At 40.4% G+C, this 20,004-nt stretch overlaps 1 protein-coding gene across 2 annotated transcripts in view; it reads left to right on the forward strand.

The window, feature by feature from the left end:
* The window catches only part of nbeab (neurobeachin b), a 215,970-nt gene that overhangs the window by 168,031 nt on the left and 27,935 nt on the right, over positions 1 to 20,004 (forward strand). For both annotated transcript variants that reach the window (XM_086262085.1, XM_086262086.1), the window contains exons 41-44: positions 4,210 to 4,327; positions 4,419 to 4,521; positions 5,223 to 5,338; positions 8,775 to 8,887. In XM_086262085.1, coding sequence (XP_086118211.1) covers positions 4,210 to 4,327; positions 4,419 to 4,521; positions 5,223 to 5,338; positions 8,775 to 8,887 — 450 coding nt within the window. The remainder of the gene's footprint in view (positions 1 to 4,209; positions 4,328 to 4,418; positions 4,522 to 5,222; positions 5,339 to 8,774; positions 8,888 to 20,004) is intronic.

The raw sequence follows: 20,004 nt of genomic DNA on the forward strand, positions 1-20,004 counted from the left end.
ACAAACTTGGCTGGACATTTTGGGCAGTGAACTGCCAGCATATTTAATGCATATTCATCTCCTTTATCCCACTGGTCTTGCCAGAGCACCAGAGCTGTGTCATCTTGCCACACTCCAGCTACCACCCAAATGTATAGTGACACTGATTATGCAAATCTGTATCTTGTTTTCTCCCAATACCTGCATTAGAAGCCTGCTACTTTATTGAAGTTGAGATACGGGTCTCTCGGAGAGGCAATACGTGGATTTTTTTTCTCTCTTTCGCTCTTTTTCTTTTTTAATAATCTGGGGGAATCTTTTACATTTTTTGTATTTCTACACTTCATAACAGTTGTCACATTAAGGACAGATCAGATAAAAACATGCTTTGATGCTCAGGCATATATTATGAATCTTTGCAGGATGTAAAAGGGATTAAAGTTAAAATAAAAACGTGGAGTTTGGCTTTGGCTTTGCAAACTTAAAAAAAACTGTCAAAGTTGGGGCTATTTTTTGTGCATATGGTTTTATTCAGGAAATATTTTACATTTCAAACTATTTTGTGTATTCATAGAAACTACTTTCTGCTGATCACAAAGCAACTGTCTGTGATAATGTGTTTTGTGGCTTTTGCATTTTTCGAGTCATTTTTGTTGTTTTGGGTTGGAGGGAAATCTCAGGGGGTGATATTTTGCCATCTAAGCAAGTATGGGAAACATATGTACATGCTAGCTATAACACAGTCTATGCAAGGCTTGCTTTTCTTTTTCACTTTTCTTTTTCCTTTTTAATTTAGATATAGATTAGTGGACGAGTTGGGTAATTTTTTATAAACATTATTTCATTTTTATTGATTTATTTCTTTTTTTGCCCAGTCTTCCATGTTGTCTTAGGCTGGCAATGATCTCCCACTTAACTCAGAGTTGTTCTCTGCTCTCCCTGTTACTAGGCTTCATGCTTTCTCTGTGCCTTCTCTGGCTCCTCAACCTCTTCACAGATTTGGCCCATATTGCCTGGGGTCAGCCATTGAATACAGTATATGCAGTGTGTGCTGATCCTCCAAATTGCCATGTGTGAAATCCATCCCACTTGCTCCTCGGGGAGTAGTCATATCACTCAAAATGAAACTGCCTCTCGTATCCTCCCCTTATTCTTCCACTTCACTGTTCTCTATGGCCGCCTGGGACCATGCAGTTGTGAGGCTTTATAGTGGAAGCCTATTAGACAAATCTGAGAAGAATGCAGCAGAGGTGCTGTGATACCAGGTTGTCAGTATGCTCCACAGTCTCATATAAATATATCAGTCATGCTGGCTTGGAGGTCTCACTGAATTATAATATTTTCCTATTTTGGTGTAAATGGAGTGGAGGGGGGTGTAGATTGTTCCGTATGGGAGAAAATTGCATCAGGTTTTAAAGAAAATGCTTCGTTAGATTTATTAATAACATCTGTCATTGTGTCTCAGTCAATGTGGGGGTAAAGCTATTCGGAAGTCAAATATGATTAGAATCTATTTCCATACATGGAGTGGCTTCTTGTCGCTTATAAACATGATGTGCTCCGTGTGAGCATCTGCACATTATTATATATGAGTTTCAGCCTAAACACTGGTGTCACCTGTGCCTCTCCTCATCTCATCTGTCAAAATATTTTCTTTTTTTCTCCTATGATGTTCTGCGTGCAGAACGCGGCCTGCCCTCTGTCACATCAGGGAAACCAGAGAGAAGGAATAACGTAAAACAAGCAGAGAGTTGTTAAATTGCATTATGGCTATTATACAGGATAGGGATATATGCTGCAGCTGGTAAAGTAGCGCATGCGCCTGTGCCTCCTAATGAGCCTGCATGGAGGGACCTGTGTGGAAACAAAAGGCTGTGCTTGTCGGCCACACCAGACCCCTTCACCCACCCTCTCACCGCTCCCCCAGCCCTGAGCGTGACAGACCAAGAGCAGAGCGCCGGTCCCTTCCTGGTGGCGTGATTAGATTGGGGCCGAAGTCTCCAGCTGGCAGGCCTGTCTGTGACTGGAGGCGGCCGTCCCCAGCGCTTGTCACTGGCTGACACCTCTGACAGGCAGGGGACAGCTTCAGCAGACAGGTTCATTAAATGGCATTTTTTACAGCTGGGCCTCCAAAAATGAGGGCTGGGCTTTGTCAAATCCCCAAGTCTACAGGGGCCCCTGCGTGTTGGTTTAGACCAAAGCTTTGTTGTTATGACAAATTTTTTGATCTGGGCCGTTTGAAATCAGCTCTTTTTTTCTCCTCTTTAGCCTCTCTTTTGTTGACAGCTGGCCCTTTGCCCTGTATTTTGTCATGGCAGCAAAATGTTTGCGTTAGCTGGTTAACCAAAAACAGCCCGCGCTAAAATATTTCATTGAAAACCAATTTTGAGACCGAATATTACAGCTGTTTATGTTTCAATACTTACGAACCTGCATTATGTTTTATTGCTTCCATGGCTGTTATAGTTACAGTATTATTTTATAATGCATGATATAAAGATGGAGAATTCACAAGCTACTGGTAAATTAAAACAAGAAATTAGTTTCACGAATAAAGACTGTACTAAAACTGACAAACCATTCAGAGGCTCTAGACATATGAATAACTTAATTTGTATTCACATAACACCTCACTAGTCTTTTGATGGAGTAAGCTGTTGTAGTCTCCCCATGATGCTTATCTGTATCACTTGCCTTTCAGCATTGCACTCAGAAGACTGCTTCCACAACATCTGGCTACAGAGTGGGAGGGGGCATAAAAGATAACCTGCTTCCCAGTGAACTGCTGCTGGCCTCCAGCTCCTAGTAGTCCTTCCATCGCACCTCCCTTCTTTTCTATCCCCCTCCAGTCAGCACGCTGCCTCCTCAGGGCCGTGCTGTCTCTATGACAACTGTTTGAGTTGGGGGTTGCAGAGGTGTCAAGCAGGGGCATTACTGGTAGGAGAACACCAGAGATGCTGGGCTGCACATCCAGCATCTCCACCTAATCCAATTTTAATTGAGCTCAAGAGATTTTGGATGTGGCACGGAGGTCGGGCATGAGCTATTCCAGGGAGAAATTAAGGGAGCTCGGCTTGTGCTGCACTCTTCCAGCCTGTCACTATTTTAAATGAGCATTAGCATCAGACCTAACCCAGCTCACTCTGATTCTCTCCATCTCTACCCCCACCACCATGACCACACACACGTGTCCGCACACACGCACAGACACACACACACACACACACATACACTGTAGGGCCTCACCCCCTTACTGCCCTGTTAAATCTTTATTCTCTCCTACACACGCACTCTCTGAACTGAACCTATGTGTGATTATAACCTGGGGAGTTGATGAGGTTGCTCCCTGGCTCATACTGTTAGACAAAATTGTTCAGTCAGGGGGAAGTGAGATGGAAGGAGGGAGAAATGTGTGTGAGGGGACCATTCTCACCTGTCAGAACAACTGTCTTGTCTTTCTGTGTGTGGACCTGCAGCCCCCGGTGGTGCTGCATACACTAATGATTCTTTGTCTGCTCTCTCTCTCTTTTTCCTGCCATGATGATTTTTATTGATTATGTATATCCCACTGACCCAGGGGGCTATTTCTTTGACCGCTTGCCTTTCCACCAATGACTCTTTTAAACTAACTCAAAAACTGTGAAACATTCAACAGTCTGTACACAGCTGCATGTTTTGTACCAATTGTGCCTTGTAATGTGTTATACAGTCTCACTAATTCTTAGCTACAAGTTGAAAAAAGGAATGAAAGAACTGATACTGGTGTGATATTGAGGCCTCTCCTTTGCCTTGGTTTGGTGAAGCTCCAAGTCCCAATTACATCAGGGTGCTTTGACCCTGTTATACCTGCCTGCAAGCCTAGTTAAGCATTCTTCTTAGCAGCCTAATGGGTAGAGGGATTAGTTTGCAAGTAGCAGGCAAAGGTTTCCTGTCTCAATAATTGTATTTGTGGTGCCCATGAAAATAGGTTTCCACTAAAAATACCCCCCAAAACAAAACAGTGTGTACAGTAATGTTTTACTCAGGTTTGTTTTCCTGTCAGTGCTCTGTTACAGTCTCCTCACAGCTTTGACACCTTTCATCATATCTGCAACGTACTGCATTCCGATCCTTTGGTTGCTAAATAAAGACATCAGTAGTCTATTTCACTCTTCATCTGACATTATATTTTGATTTATACAGCTACAATAACCACAGGACATTTTTTCTCTTCTCTTGTTCACCTTGTAGGTCTTACCATACACTGAGGGCTTGCATGGGAAGTGGATGTTCAGTGAAATTCGCGCAGTCTTCACTAGACGTTATCTCCTGCAGAACACAGCGCTGGAGGTCTTTATGGCCAACAGAAGTAAATGCAGTAACAATTTAGAGAATTTAAAATTGAAGTGCTTATTTCCCATTTTTTTAATATAATAAGTGTTATCTTTTACTCTTTGCAGCATCGGTCATGTTCAACTTTCCTGACCAGGCCACAGTAAAGAAAGTCGTTTACAGTCTCCCTCGGGTGGGTGTGGGTACCAGCTATGGACTTCCACAAGCCAGGTAAGTTGAAATAAAGCAATCAAAATGCTGTTAAATGTTTAGAATTATTTTATGGCCTTGTTACCTCATCTGTGCTGTGTGGTGAAGAGTCTGTGCAGTACTGGCCTGCAGTAGAGTCATTTGAAGTCCCATTGCTCCAGTCATTGAAGTGGATGTGCACTGACCCTGACTGAGCTGACCTAATTCTCTGACAGAAGACTCTATACAAGAGGATTGCAGCCAGGCCAATGACCACAGGAAAAAAGATTCCCTTTAGACTCCAATGGTGCTAATAGGCCTTTTTATTTACTGCCGCAAAACTGGCAACTTGTAGGATATTTTGTGCATGTCAAGAAAGGCATCCTGCATTGTAGTTCAGCTTGAATAATTGTGTGATTTAAGGTTTTTTAATTACCAACTGGCATTCACTTAATGTGCTAGAATAAAAGATATACAGCTATGAATACCATTTTGTTATGCATCCTTCATCTCAGTATGTTAATTCTAAAACTGAGTAGTAGTGTTAAGACCTGAGACTGGCTTTTAATGTCATAATGTCACGGTTTGCAGCCAATCCTTTGAATTCAGTTCCATATACAGGTTTTCCGTTGTTGGTTTTTTTTATTTTAAGTTCAAATTTTTAAATAAAATCAAGTTATAAAATATCCATAGCTAGCACTAATCCTGTGGATATTGAGTTATTGTTTAAATGCTTTTTCCAGACGGATCTCCCTGGCCACTCCTCGTCAGCTTTTCAAATCCTCCAACATGACCCAGCGCTGGCAGAGGAGAGAAATCTCCAACTTTGAGTACCTCATGTTTCTCAACACTATATCAGGTAATGTTGTATGTATTGAATTTCTAATGTTGTGCAACTTTGAGATTTCTTTGCTTAAATTGAAAGTAGCAGAAGGTACGGTAATAATATATTCTCTTTTTCTCAGCCATCAGTTAAACAGACAGATTCTGACTTGTTTTCTTCCTTATCCGGACAAAATTTCCAACCGGTGAAATCGCAGAGTTTTAATCTATTATATATGTGAAACTTTCCCCATTAGAGTCTTATGGCTTTAAGGTTTGCTATCACGATCAATAAACTTTATGTGTCAGTGGTGCTGGAAGCTACTATCAGTAGCCTCAGTTATGTCGTATTTGTTTAAGAATCCATGGTAGTCTTAAGAGGTGCTCAACATTGTAAACTTCACTGCTCATGGGAGTATGCTGTTTGAAGCAAAGAGCAGGCGCAGCAGATTTTTCCAGATAATTAGTGCCTGGCTTTGTGAGAGTGTGCACACGTGTGTCTGCGGAGCTGAAAGGTTCTGTTGTCGACTCTCTGATCTGAACTGCAACTAACAGGGAAGGCAAGAGCGACTCTACGCTATTCTGCTCAGAAAGGTGTCATCCTCTCTCTCGCTGCATATTCATGCATATTTATATTTAGCTTGTGCTCGACTTCGATACATTATTGTCAGCTAATTAGATGTAAGGCAGACAGAAAAACATGCCCAAAATTCATTAAAAATCCCTGGTAATGACCTGGGCTGCCAGGGATGTCAGAATAGTGTGGAGCGGTAGACAGGCGGGGGGTGAAATGCTGGGAAGAGGTGCGAACGGGAAATGGTCTTCTAATTAAACACTATTCCACTGTTATTAACATCCTGCCACCCCAGCTCAGGCCTCAGCGCAAGTAGGTCTAACCACAACAATGCCCAACTCATCCTCCACACTCAGCCTGCTGTTTCCTTTTGAGTGCATGGCATTAACCTGGATAATTATGTTCTCTAGATTCCCCCAGACCCTGGTTACTCTGCAGAAGCCTTCTCCATGAGTGCTTGTCAGACGTTTTCACTTGCTTGGCTAGTTTGGGATTTTCTAAGGCCAACCTGCTGCAGAATTGTAACTGATTGACTGGTTCAAGTTGATAATATTTAATAGTTAATCATTAAAAACCTGGGAACAATCTAATTAGACCTAGATGTAGTGAAACATCCTTTATTATTCTTTCCTTATTATTCCCATTTGTGCTTTAGTTGAAAAGTTGACTTTAGTAAATGTGTTTTTCTATTACATGATAGAATGTCATTCTAAAGCAGCAGGGTGCATATGCAAAGATTCAATACCTTGAATTTAGCATTTTGGTCATTCTGTCTTGCACTGAGCGTAACAAGCTGGGTAGTTACCAGCCAGTGATAACAGCTTGGTTGAAAACAGGAAAAAAATAGTAGTGGGCTCTCTAGTGTCTTTCAGTACAAACTTACCCTTAACAAAACAAGTTTGCACTCACTTAGTACTTACAGTAGCTAAATTATAGTAGCACAGTAGCCTTGAATTACACATGACTTTAGGTGTTAATACAATTTAGGGTGATTTATATAAAAACCCAACCTCTAGAATAGAGTAATGTGAAAACCAATGTACACGAAGGTTTGCGGGCATTCATTTAAGCCAAAACGCGTTGGTCAATTATTAAAGTTGTTCATCTTCCCTCAAGTGTTGCTGAAGTTCCTGCTTTGGGCATTCATTTAAGCACAACTTTCTTAAGGCCCCGTCACAGCATTTCAGTCGGGTTAAAGTCTGGACTTTCACTGGGCCATTGCAGCACCTTGATGGTTTTCTTTTTCCGCACTTCTGTTGTAGATTTGCTGCTGTGCTTGGGAGCATCGTCCTGTTCTATGACCCAGTTTTTGACCAAGCTTTAGCTGTCAAACAGATGGACTCACATTTGAATCTATAATATTTTGGTACACAGAGGAGTTCATTGTCCACTGAATAACTGCAAGGTGCCTGGGTCCTGCGGTTGAAAAACAAGCTCAAATCATAACCCCTTCACCAACATGCTGACAGTTGATATGAGATGTTTGTGCAAGCATGCTGTGTTTATTTTTTTGCCAAACATAGCACTGTCCATTATGGCCAAACATACTTACTTTGGTCTGGTCTGTCCAAGGACATTGTTCCAGAAGTCTTGTAGTTTTTTTTATATGCAACCTAGCCATGCTGCCATGTTTTGTTTTGTTTGTTTGTTTGTTTGTTTTTTTGGGGGGGAGAGAAGTTCAGAGAGAAGTGGCTTTCTTCGGGTGGTTTTTCAAAAAAAAAAAAAAAAACTACTTCAGTCTTTTTCTAATTGTTCTGACGTGAACAATAAGATTTAACATGTTATCTGAGGCCCTATGGCGCCTGAAATGAACTCTGACAGTTAATTCCTGTGGAAGCAGTATGGGGTGTACTTTCATACATTGGTTCTGAATTTTGGCTTCATGTTTATTCACTAAATAATGACATTGTAATATGTCATGTGTAGTAGTGTCTTGAAAGGGAAATTAGCTGTAGAGATCAAAACTGTCTGCTTATTTCTGCTGTAGAGTTGGTTATTTTTCAGTCCTGGAATTGTTGCTTCTTTAGTATAGAATGTTTAACTAAAGAAGCTGGAAAATAGTTTGTATTCAATCACTGGACATTTCTAGGAAACATCTTTGTTTGTTTTAATCATATAACGATAGGATATCCTAGGATACCATGGTCTGACACCTTAGAATCTCTTTTGTGCCCTTTTGTTTCATTTTTCCTGGAAAAGAAGTTGTTACATTTTAACTCTCAGTTTACTTTGAGCCAAAGTTTTCAGCATGATTTATCACAAGTAGTAAAAATTCTAGCAAAAAGCAGCCCCATCCCAGTCCTGGATTACAACTGGCCACCACCTGACCTTGCAGCTGTATCAATGTCGTCTTCAAAGGAAAAGTCAAGCGTTACTGACAACATGGTACATGCTTTTGGCTTTTCCAGGTTTCCAAGTTTTCTCATCTGAAAATCATAGTTTCCTTTGAGAACATCTTGTCAATCAGCAATCAGATTTGCTGTGAGATTTCAGGCATTGGAAGTCATGTCCCCAGAAGACATGACTTCTTCCTCCAGAAGAACGTATACCTCTGCAATTACATTTTCTCCTAACTACTTGAAAATGCTTATGTTTTCCATATACTTAAAGACAGGCCTCCTGCAGTTCCCACAGTCTATTAACAAAGGAGACACAGCAGGCAGAGTCATGGGAAACGCAGAATCATTCTCACATTTTCTACCATTAGTGTATGTGTTTTCTTGGCAGACTCTCTGTGAAGTGTGGAAGGAAGTCCGTCTGATTGGGGGCTTGTTGGAATGTTGCATGTTGATCCCCTAAAGTAACTGAAGCCTCAAGTGTATGCTGCCCTGCTTTCAACCTCTCTGTTCGCCTCCAGCCCATCATCACTCACAGTTTTCTGTCTCCTCTGTGTGTTTAGGGAGGACATACAATGATCTGAACCAGTACCCGGTGTTTCCCTGGGTCCTCACCAACTATGACTCGGAGGAGCTGGACTTGACCCTGCCAGCGAACTTCAGAGACCTCTCAAAGGTACAGGGGCCTCTCGGCTGTTCACCTTAAAATGATGGAAAAAAGAGGGGCAAGAAGGGGCAGCTGGATCTAATGGCAGGGGATTTTCTTATTAGGAGTCAGATTGTAAAACAATATGGTATTTACTGGCAAAGGAATCATGTGCTGTCTCTGCACTGAAGTGGAAAATGCTGATTGTAGCATCATGAAATGCACTCCTCTACTTTATACAAGTTTACTCCCTTTTGTTGGGTGCTGCATTGTCTCCACACACAGTTTGTGCTGTGTGCTTTGGATATACCCTTAACATATCTCTGTGGTCTTGCACTAGAGAGGCTTTTACATGTTTTACTACCACAAGTCTAACTCGATGAACTCAGCAAGGCAACACTGAGTTCATCATGGGGCAATCATGGCTCAAGAGTTGGCAGTTCGTCTTGTAATCGGAAGGTTGCCTGTTCGAGCCCCGGCTCCGACAGTTTCGGTCGCTGTGTCCTTGGGCAAGACACTTCACCCGTTGCCTACTGGTGGTGGTCAGAGGGCCCGGCGGCGCCAGTGTCCGGCAGCCTCGCAGCTGTGGCTACAATGTAGCTTGCCATCACCAGTGTGTGAATGTGTGTGTGAATGGGTGGATGACTGAATGTGTAAAACGCTTTGGGATCCTTAGGGACTTAGTACAGCGCTATACAAATACAGGCCATTTACCATCATACACCCAGCATGATCAGCTCATGTTAAGTCATTATCATAAGATAAATTAGAAGTAGTTTTTTGAAATGCATATACAGCATCACAATATGGAAAATGTATACAAAATCAATATATACTGTAAGTTAAATCCAGACTGTCCTTCAACAAATTTGTAGAACAGTCTGCATAACACAAGAGTAAAATCATGACAACTTTATCCTTGGGGGGCTAAATAATGGATGTCTGCACAGTCTTCATACACTCAACACAAACTGTACGATTTCAAGGATATTTTCGTCTAAATTCTGCCATGCAGCAGTTCAAGTTTCTGCGAGTAATATACTTTTATTTTCAAGGTCGATGAACTGATAAGAGAATTCATCAGCACAGTGCCGCAGTGAAAGATGTTCTAAATATGGCTTGTCCAAAAAAGATCAAGCTGAGCAATAGTAAGAGCTCGGGTAACAGTGCCAAATCACAACAGCTATGATACAATGTCCTTAATGCCCTGCAACCCCGATAGATAAAGTTCAGTGTTATGTTTGCTCTGTCTTTGAATGAGGGGGGAAAAAGGCAGCAGAACTGTGGCCTGGTTTATAGGTTTACCCCCTCCCCTTTCTGTCTCTCTTTCTTTCGCTCTCGCTCTCTCGCCCATGCACACTCCAGCTCACTGACCTGAAAACAGTCACATTCCTGTCTGAGCTCTCTCTCTCACTCACTTTATCGCTGCCTCGTTCCCCTCAAAGCACCAACACGCAGCCTAAGAGCCTCATTTTGCCATCTCAGTTCTCAACAGTTTGTATCAATTTTCAGCATTTCAAAGCATCTGTTTTCTTGGTTTTGTGGTGAGAGAGATGGAGGACTTTGAAATAAAACTATGAAACAATCAGTCACAAGTTAAAGTATTGTTAATTTTAAAAAAGAAAGAAAGGTTTTACTCCTCTGGAGAACTAAACAGAAAACATTTTGGACAAACAGTTGTGTGTCTTGTCTTGTTGTTTTCTTTACCTGTGGGGTATCCAGGTGGGATGAAAAAGCCACAGAATGTGTATGCGTGTGTATAGAGATGTGTGTGTCGAGGGGAGTGATCAGGGCTGTGCCATGTGGAACCCTCCTGCCCCGGGGAGACAGTTATGTATTGTAATGTATTCTAGTGACATCCTCCCATGCTGTTTACAGGGCCGAGCTGCCTTCATTAGCATGAGTTCACAGCCTGTGTCTCCTGACAGTTGTCCTTGGAACCCCGGGGCTCTTACCTCCAAAAGTTCACATAAGCTGGTGTAGCAGAGAGGGACGACGGCCCCCACTCTTCTCCTCTCTGTTTCATCTGCCCTTTTTTGTTCATTTATGGATCAGTGGTAGTAGCAGTAGTCTCTGGAGACATTCATTGTATATTAGGTGGTGACTTTCTTCTGTGTTTAGCCAGGGATTTGTACATGTATCAGGAAACTGAGGCTGGATATCATTTCAAATTGTTTTATACAGTACCCATGTTTTGAGTACCATTAAGAATACATTACTAGTTCTTGAGGAATTCAGTCTTTTTCAGATTAATCTGAGTCAGATTTCTGGGTAAGTGTTTGGTAGGTGATGACGCATCAGTCCTGTCACTGGGTCCAAGTCTCTTAACGAGTTGGCTGAGACTCTTGTCTTTTTGTTCTATATTGCTGCATCCCTTGTTTACTGCATATTCATAAATCCTAAAAAAAGGATTTATGAACTTGTTTAGCTTTTATTTTCAGTACTGTTGATGTGTACATACCTTTAAGCTGAGCTCTTCAAATCTCACCATGTACACTACAGCCTCTGGGCTCACATTGCCCCTGTTATATTGACCAATATTTTAACCCTGAAACAATGACTTGCTGTTGAGACAAGTAAAATTTTTGTGTAGAGATTTAAGGATTGTGACTTTTTTAGTAGCAAATATTTTTCCCCACTATTAGTCTGTTTGATCTTCATTTACATCCAAAGTTATAGCAAGGGGGGCATTATTATTATTTTTGCTGTTTTAGAAATACCTCACACAGAATGTGTACATCTTTGCTGGCTAACTCTACCTCAGTGCTAACTTCTATGAGCCCAGTCACACAGGCTGAGGGACCAGTTAGCACACTCTGGCAACTGTGGATTATAAGAGAAAAATGTGTATTTCCTGACCAGCTGGTAAGCGGATGCTGGCTGTCCCCAGGTGAAATTGGTCGCAAATAAATTGCTGCACCAAAAACCTTACTGTGTTGCTAGCAAATTTGCAGACGTGTCTGCAAATTTTCACCAATTACTCATCTCCAATGCAAATTGTGGACAACCTCAGAAATCTAGTGATCAAATCAACAGCACGGAGAGTATGGTGCACTGTATAACGTACCTCATTGTGAGCAGTTTCACCAAAAGACTGCCAGCAACCACTCAACAAGCAGTCAGGGAATACACACTTTTCTAGCGATGTCTGATTGGTTGGCAACCGCCTGGCAATCTCTAGACCTGAGGTAACTAAGGCCTAGTTTCATTCAGCCTTTGCTTTTCCACTGATAGCTGGATGCTATGACTAATGGTGACACCTAGGAGAATAAATATACTGGTGTTTTTATTGAAGGTGAAAAAAGACAGACAGTTTTTAAAGCTCACTGGTATCTAGGGATGGGTATCGTTTAGGTTTTATCCGATACCGGTGCCAAATCGGTACTTTTGAAACAGTGCCGGTGCTCAAACGGTGCTCAAACCGGTGCTTAAAGAATGGAGAACACAAAATTGGTCCAAAAACCTCTCATGTTCAGCTGGTTTTTTGTAAAAAGATAACAATGTTAGCCTTTTCTGCAGCTATGGGGCATATATGGTATCACTCTTGGCTGGAAGCAGTGCTTAAACAATGGAAAAAACATAAACTTTGTCCAAAAACCTCTTATGTTCAGCTGTTTCCCTCTTTTTCTTTGGTCATTTTAGCCTTTTTGGCCAGGGTGAAGGGAGTATCTGCCATCAAACAAGAAGACAGCCGCATGTAGCTATGATGATGTTTGCTAGTTCACCTTACATGCATTAATGTAATAACGCGGTTAGCCTACTCAACGTAAATTACACACGAACAACATTAAGCTACTCACGCAGAGAAGAACGGCTGCTGCTGCCATCATCATCCGTCATCATTTCTGCTACACTGGCAGGGCTAGGGGCCAGGACTCTCCTCTTCGGGTTTTTGGGGGATGTTGCTAACTCCGGGTCCGATAACAGGCAACCCACCCGCAGTAGATGCGCTCGTGTGAGGTCTCGCAGCAAGCTATTAAATACGGCGCATTTCTGGGCTTTTAAAAAAAACGCTATGCGTCGCCAGGTGTTTCATCGGATTTGAGGTGTTACCTCCTTTGACAGTATCACAGTATCAGCTTAAAGCACTTGTTGCAGGCTGCTGAGTTTGCATCTTTTGCTGTGAAGTACAGCCAGACTTTTGACCGCTTCGCCTTGGACATTTTTAATCTGTAGCTCTGCTCTAAAAGAACGTACGTACCTGGGCCCGCCTAATATCCTCGGAAACGTAAAATGATTGGCTAGAAGTGTATCACAGCTCAGGGGAAAAAAAGCACCGAAATAAAGCACCGAAATGTGCGCTGCTTTTCGGTCTGGTTACTACCGTTTATGTCAGAACCGGTGCCATCATGGCACCGGACACCGGTACCCATCCCTACTGGTATCTCAGAATTTGTCTGCTTTTGGTAACTGGAAGATCTGGAAAATAGTACATTTAGTTACACTTTGGACAGGCTCTCAGTCTATCACATGAAAAAAAAAAAAAAAGAAAAGAAGAAGAAGCATGTTTTGCTTGTTTTTTATATTGAAGGAATTCAGGCTGTCCCTGAACTTAGCAGATTATACCTCACATTACAGGTTGCAACAAAATGTTCTTTAAATAAAGTTTTTATTTTAACTTGTCTGTTTATTTTTGCCCTGTGGTTTAGTAAAATCAAGTCACCCAATGTAATATCACCTGTCACGTGAGAACTCAGGTTGCATCATTAACCCCTGGAGGGTCTTGGGTCGATTTGTGGCTCTAAGCCCAATAGTGTATGCATTTTTCTAGGACCCTCCAGGGGTTAAGAAGACAAACTATCACATCATTACTCTTAGGTTAATACAATATAATTGCAGTACAATTAGGCAACATTAAGGCTTTGTAAATTGCTATTAGATTAGTATTCATAACCTCATAGGGACATTGCACAGTTTGGGAGGTTTTCTTTCTCACAGACGAGTCATACCTGAGACCTGTTTTCCAATTATGTGCAACTGTCACTTGATGGACAGTATTGTCTAAACTGCTCGACATCCGTACTGATCTACTTAATGAGAACCTCCCAAACCTGTACACACCTACATTTCCTGCATTCAGTTAGCTTCAAAGTTCTGCTGAATGCTGTGTCGATTTGCCTCAAGGCCAGAGTTCTGCATATTTGGATGTCAGCTACATTCTCATGCAATGAAGTGTTTCATTAGATTCTAATGATTATTTTTTGACAAAGTGACAAGTAGATGATAGATGTATGGAAACTATCTTCCTCATAGCTGTTAAATGATGTGATGGAAATGTATTTAATTGCATAAGAAAGCAAAGGAAGCAGATGTTGCTCAACATGCTTCTTCTTCACACAGAAAAATTTATTACGTGTATCTTTTGAAAAACATTTTGACAGACATAACAAAAATGTGACACAAGCGCAGATTTTATTCAATTTAAATATATATTTCCACCTTAACAAATTCGGAAAAAAAACCCCTCATGGTCTTGAAAGAGCTATAATATATAGGAGGCTATTTTCTTCCTCTGTGTGCTCAGAATCTCTAACAGAAAAACTTCCAGTAACACAGACACAGCTTGGCTGCTGCAAAGCACTCCCTCCACACTTTTCTCTCTATAATGGAGGCTTCATCACTCACACTTCTGCTCCAGTCAGGCTGTTTGGAGCACATCTGCTTTATCTTGAGTTGGAGCAACTTGATTGCATTAGACTGGAGCTGCATGCAGCCCTGCCTCTGACGAGGCAAGCAAAAACGACTGTGACTTCCCCTGACAGAGCACCACAGCAACATACTGTAATGTAATTTCTTTTGAAATATAAAATGCAATATGCGTCTCTTTGGGAGGTAGCTTAGATATGACCAAACAAATGGAGACACTCTCTGCACACTCACTCACCAATGGCCACGTTCATTTCCTACATCTTTGGAGTGCAACACCACAAATGATCCTGATTAAATCTGAAGTTAAATCCAAGTTTGATCATACTTTGTTCAGCTGCATTTCCCTTGGTCAGGTGTTATAGAAGAAATGAAGTCAGATGGGAGAAAGTGTGGCGTTGTCTGAAGCTGTTGTTTTCATGGTCTTATATCTGTAATCAGTGTGATATGTAATGTAAGGAGAAGGTAAGAGGCTATTATTGTTTGTTGAACAGATGCAAGCAAAGCTTGATTTTTGCTTATCAACAGATGGTGAGTATGACAGGAATAAGCGACCAGTGAAATCCTTTGTATCTTTTCTTACATTACTGGAGACATTGTACATTATGTTGTACAGTTGTTTAAACAGAAAATCAACTTTTTATATTTCCATACATTATTCATTGGCGTATTTCATTCATTCTCCATAACCAGTTTAATTAAACTTCAATTTTTGGGACATAGTTTCAGTTATACATTTTGTCCTTTTGTTTTTTAAGGTTTTAAGGAAATTCTTTTTTTTTACCACAGATCAACCACATAGTTCATTATTCAGATGTATTCAATGTTAGAGGTAAACCTAAACAATCATACTTAGACATCTTTCAATAGACTAGTATGCCTTCTTAATACTGGAACAGGAAACCATGACACCAGGCATTGAGGTGTGTACTATAAGCCTGTAGCAACATGCCCATGCTAATGGGCAAGGCCTGTTGGTGCTCTTGGCAAAAAAAAAAACAAAAAACAAAAGGCAGCGGGTGGGGGGGTGGGGGTAGCTGTTGTTCATATGCTAAAAATCGGTCATTTTAGCTCATGGCTAGGTGGTTGGTTGGCAATGTGATGCTATCATAAATTAGATGTTATTGTTGTGAGATAAAATGGATAGAATGATTTTTATAAGCAATTATAGATGTGCTAAAAACTGGTAATTTTACCCCATTGCTAGGTGGATACTTGGCAGCATGATATCTAATATAGATATGAATCTACAGGACCCAAGATGTACCTGTATGCAAAGTTTTGTTGTTCAAATTCATTTGGTCTAGGAAGCATTCACAGACAAATTAAAAAACACACAGAGATTTTATGTATTATAGCAAAAATTTGGACATGTACAGAATTTGGGGTAAACTGGAAGTGTCCTTATTTTTTATGCTTAAATTCCACTGGAACAACTGCATGGGAGCTTCATTGTGTCAGTCCTGCATGCTGTTGTAGCTGAGTGCATTATTTAGGCAAACATGTTATGGATGTAGTCTCTTTTTCAGGCTACCCAGAGTCATTTCAGTACATTGTGTGGACTTAAAGTCACCCTTCATTTTGTCACAAACTGGTTGCGCTCATAGCTTAAAATGAGAACTAATTAGACAAACGTTTCTTTCAATTAGTGTACAGATTTACTCTGTTAATAATCATCTAATTGTAGCTGCAGTTGGATTTGGTACAACCAGACATGTGCTCATGATTCTTTAAGATGGTGAATCATAATACTCTACAGTGTGGTGCTGATTTTGGAGTAATAAAGTGAGTTTATTAAGCATGAATACAAGATTTCAGTTTACAACCTCATCTTTACAAATAGGTGACCATTGCTTTTGTTACCCTAATATGCAGTCTACACACGGACCACTGTTCAACAACTATACTTTGAATTTATTTACTGAGTTTATTTACTTTTTTGCGTATTTGTCTTACATGTTTCAGATTATCGACTGGATTTTAACACTGAATAACGATACCATTGGATAAATGCAAAATGTACTTTTTAAAGATTCTTTCAATGAAGGGAAAAAAGCTATCTAAAACTACCTGGCCCTATTTGAAGAAGCAATTACCCCCTTGTCCGTAAAAAAACCCCCATCATACCAGCAATCGAACAGGATGGTGGTTGTGTGATGTTCTGCAGATGCATTGCTCCTTCAGGAGATGGACAACTTGCTGTAACTGACGGAATGATGAGGAATTCTGCTCTCAAGTAGAAAATCCTGAAGAAGAATGCCTGGCCATCCATTTGTGTTCTGAAGCTCAATTGCATTTGAATTATGCAGCAGGACAATGATGCGAAACAGAACAGTCCACCTCTAAATGGCTCAAAAAGATCAAATATAAGATTCTGGAATGATCTCGTCAAAGTGTACACTTAAATCAGATTGAGATGCTTTGGCATTACATTAAATGGGCCATTTATGCTCGAAAACCCTCCAGTGTGACTGAATTTAAACAATTCTGGAAAGAAGAGTGGACCAAAATCCCTCCACAATGATGTGAAAGAATTTTTGCCAGTTATCACAAAAGCGTGATTGCAGTCCTTGCTGGCAAAGTTGGCAAACCGTTTTTAGGTTTAGGGGGCAAGTACTTTTTTTTACTTAGGGCCAGGTAGGTTTGGATAGTCTTTTTCCCTTAATAAATGAAATCATCACTTACAAGCTATATTTTGTATTTACTCAGGTCAAGAAGGGGGCAAAAAGTTTTCATGATAGTATGTTTACAACTATATCATCATGTGAGACACGCCCAGTTTGGTATTTGTCAGCTTCATAGCTCATATTTTTGGTTTGTACTAGCTATATAACAACCTTGACTTGTGCAGTTTTGAACAATCACCCTTTAACAAATGTGTGAAAAACCCTTTTCTTCAGGGACCTGGGTCTTGTGGGTTTCCCATGTAGTGTGTTTGTTTAGTTATCCTCACATGTTTTCTGGAAAGTGAAATAAAAAGCACTTCTGCACTACATTACAAATGACATAGAAAATGCCTCATTCCATTTATGCTTGCACAGCTAAACACGTTGGAAGGTGTTTAGCTGTGGATTTTTTTTTTCTTTTAAATGAATGTAGAGCCACACAGAAGAATTAACAGGAAATACTTTGTCAATTAAGGCGTGTTTGGATCTCTTCCCTGCAATTTGGTGCTCCAGTTTCTGTTAGTTTAGGTAGAAGTCTTGGTAGCTGTGAATCACAGTACAGAGGCACTTTGAATGTACCCAAATTATAAATCTTAGTGTAGTTAATTGTTATAATCTTTCATCAAAATATGTCACCTATTCTCTCATTTCAACACATTTTAGTAAATTTTCCAGCTTTCTCTTTGGTACCATAATATTAAGCTGAGCAAGTAAGCCTTTTTATAAACTTACCACTATTGCCAGTTTGGCATTCCTCTTTATTCTCATTAGTACCTTCAGCTGTCTTTTCTTCACTTTTCTCCCCCTGTCACATGTATTTACCTGGATCTTTTATACAGCTCTAACCTGCATTAGTCACACTAGCAGTGCTTTTACAGAGTGTGAGACGTCTTGTGGCTTACACCCCAATCCAGCTGGGCCAAGACGTCACATGCAAGGCTATTATCACCCCATAAATCTGCGCAGATCTCAATAAACTTCTCTTTCAGTCTATTCAATTGTGCTAACACTGATGTGGACTGCCATTAGATTTTAAGAAAGGACTGAAAAAAGTAAAAAGAGACTGCATTTAGTTTTGACTTAGAGCTTCAGGAATGTGCAGTGCACCACACGCAGATACGATGGTAGTGAGCAAGAGAGTCTCCCATATTGAGATTTCATACTGACTGCACCCAGCTAAAACAATAACAGTGCAGTTTTTAATAACGTTAGAATAGACATAAGCCTCAAACTGCTTTTATTTTATTTCTTCTGACCTCTGAGCTGCAGCTTCCAGGTAGAAAAGCTGCCATTGATTACATTACCAGTCACCCTTCCCCCTGTGCAACTGATTCAGTGGTACTGAGTATATTAATATTGACTGCCAATATGCTTCTAAGGCTCTCATATTGGATGAGGTGATTGAAAAGGCAGAGAAAGCAATTTATTCACCACTAAATGTATGTTTAATGGGAGTAATTCTGTTGCCTTAAAACACATAAAAATGAAACAGCTGCCAAAGGGCTAAAACCCAGTGATGGTGTCAGTTTAATATTGAAGTTATTGCTAAGGCTGTGGTTAAAAAAAAAAAAAAAACCCTCTAAGATTTTGCCCAACAGTGGAAATAATTGGATAGATGTAAAATATATATATAGCAGTGATTATTTATGGGGTCTAAATAATTAGGCAGCAGGTTTTTTTTTAAATGCAAAGCTGTGACGTTTCAATCATTTCTGCTTGTTTTTTGTGCGCATATTATGGGGAGTATTTTTAATAATGAGCAAACTTTTCTGCTAAAAATACTAGCCATACTGGGGGTTTTTTAAGATCATTTTTTTCCTCTGAAAAACTGATCTCCAGTTTCCTTCAGTTGATAATTTTAAGAGTGTGTATTGTACACTTTTAAAACCATGCCTGTGGCTTACCTCAATGTCTAAGCCTCCAGTAATATAACACAGTGTTGCATTATTAGATTTCACTGTATTTTCCTGGTACTAAAAACAGCTATGTGTTAAAGCACAAAGGATTGCTGACCCAGGTGGAGTTTTAAAGGGTGACCACCCCACACATGCACATAGCCCATAAAGGGCACATGCACAGAAATTGCGATTCAGTAGCTACTATTGTTATAGCAGTTTTTAACAATGTCCACATTGGTCTTTATCATGTGCTACTAAAATGCAGCATGCCTATGTAAGCAAATTCTCAGATCAAGTGACCAACAAATATAATATTTGATTACAGTGATTTACAATACAGGAAAACTTCATTTTCTGTGCCACCCAAATGTGTAAGTACTAGCATCAGAGTGGCCACCCCAATAAATATTAGCTCCCCCACTGTGTTAAAGCCAAGAATAGCAGTTCAGAGTAAAGTGCTTGCCATGATGGGTGTGTTGGGTGTAAATAAGGTCAGCTAGGGTTAATCCACATGGATTAGCCACAGCGTTTTAGTAGGAGACACACATATCTCTTCCCTCCATCCTTAACGCACCATCCTGCTAACCCCTGCCAACATGCCTATTTAAATTTTAGACAGAAGACAGCGCAACAGTTACTTTAAGGGTTCAGAAGAATAACAGGCTCTGACAGACAATTGCCAGAGTAAAGCTCCATGTCTGCCCTGAACTTTCCACCGCTTCCCACCCAGTATTACTACAAATGTCCCAACTGGTACCTTCCAAGATTCTGCAGCTTTCTTTACATTAATTCTGTCCAGTTATTCTTCAGCTATTGCAACATTTAATTTACACATTTAATTTGTTCTTAATTTAAGTAAGAACAGAGAACTAATTGACATGAGATGCTTGAGATGTTCCTATGAGGATAAGTGAAGTAGGATTCATTACTTTAAAAC

The sequence above is a fragment of the Aulonocara sp. 'chitande type north' Nkhata Bay genome, linkage group LG14 (genome assembly GCF_057382095.1).
Source record: "Aulonocara sp. 'chitande type north' Nkhata Bay isolate Kocher_YH1m ecotype deep benthic linkage group LG14, A_spYH_male_GT1.1, whole genome shotgun sequence".
NCBI classification, from domain to species: Eukaryota; Metazoa; Chordata; class Actinopteri; order Cichliformes; family Cichlidae; genus Aulonocara; species Aulonocara sp. 'chitande type north' Nkhata Bay.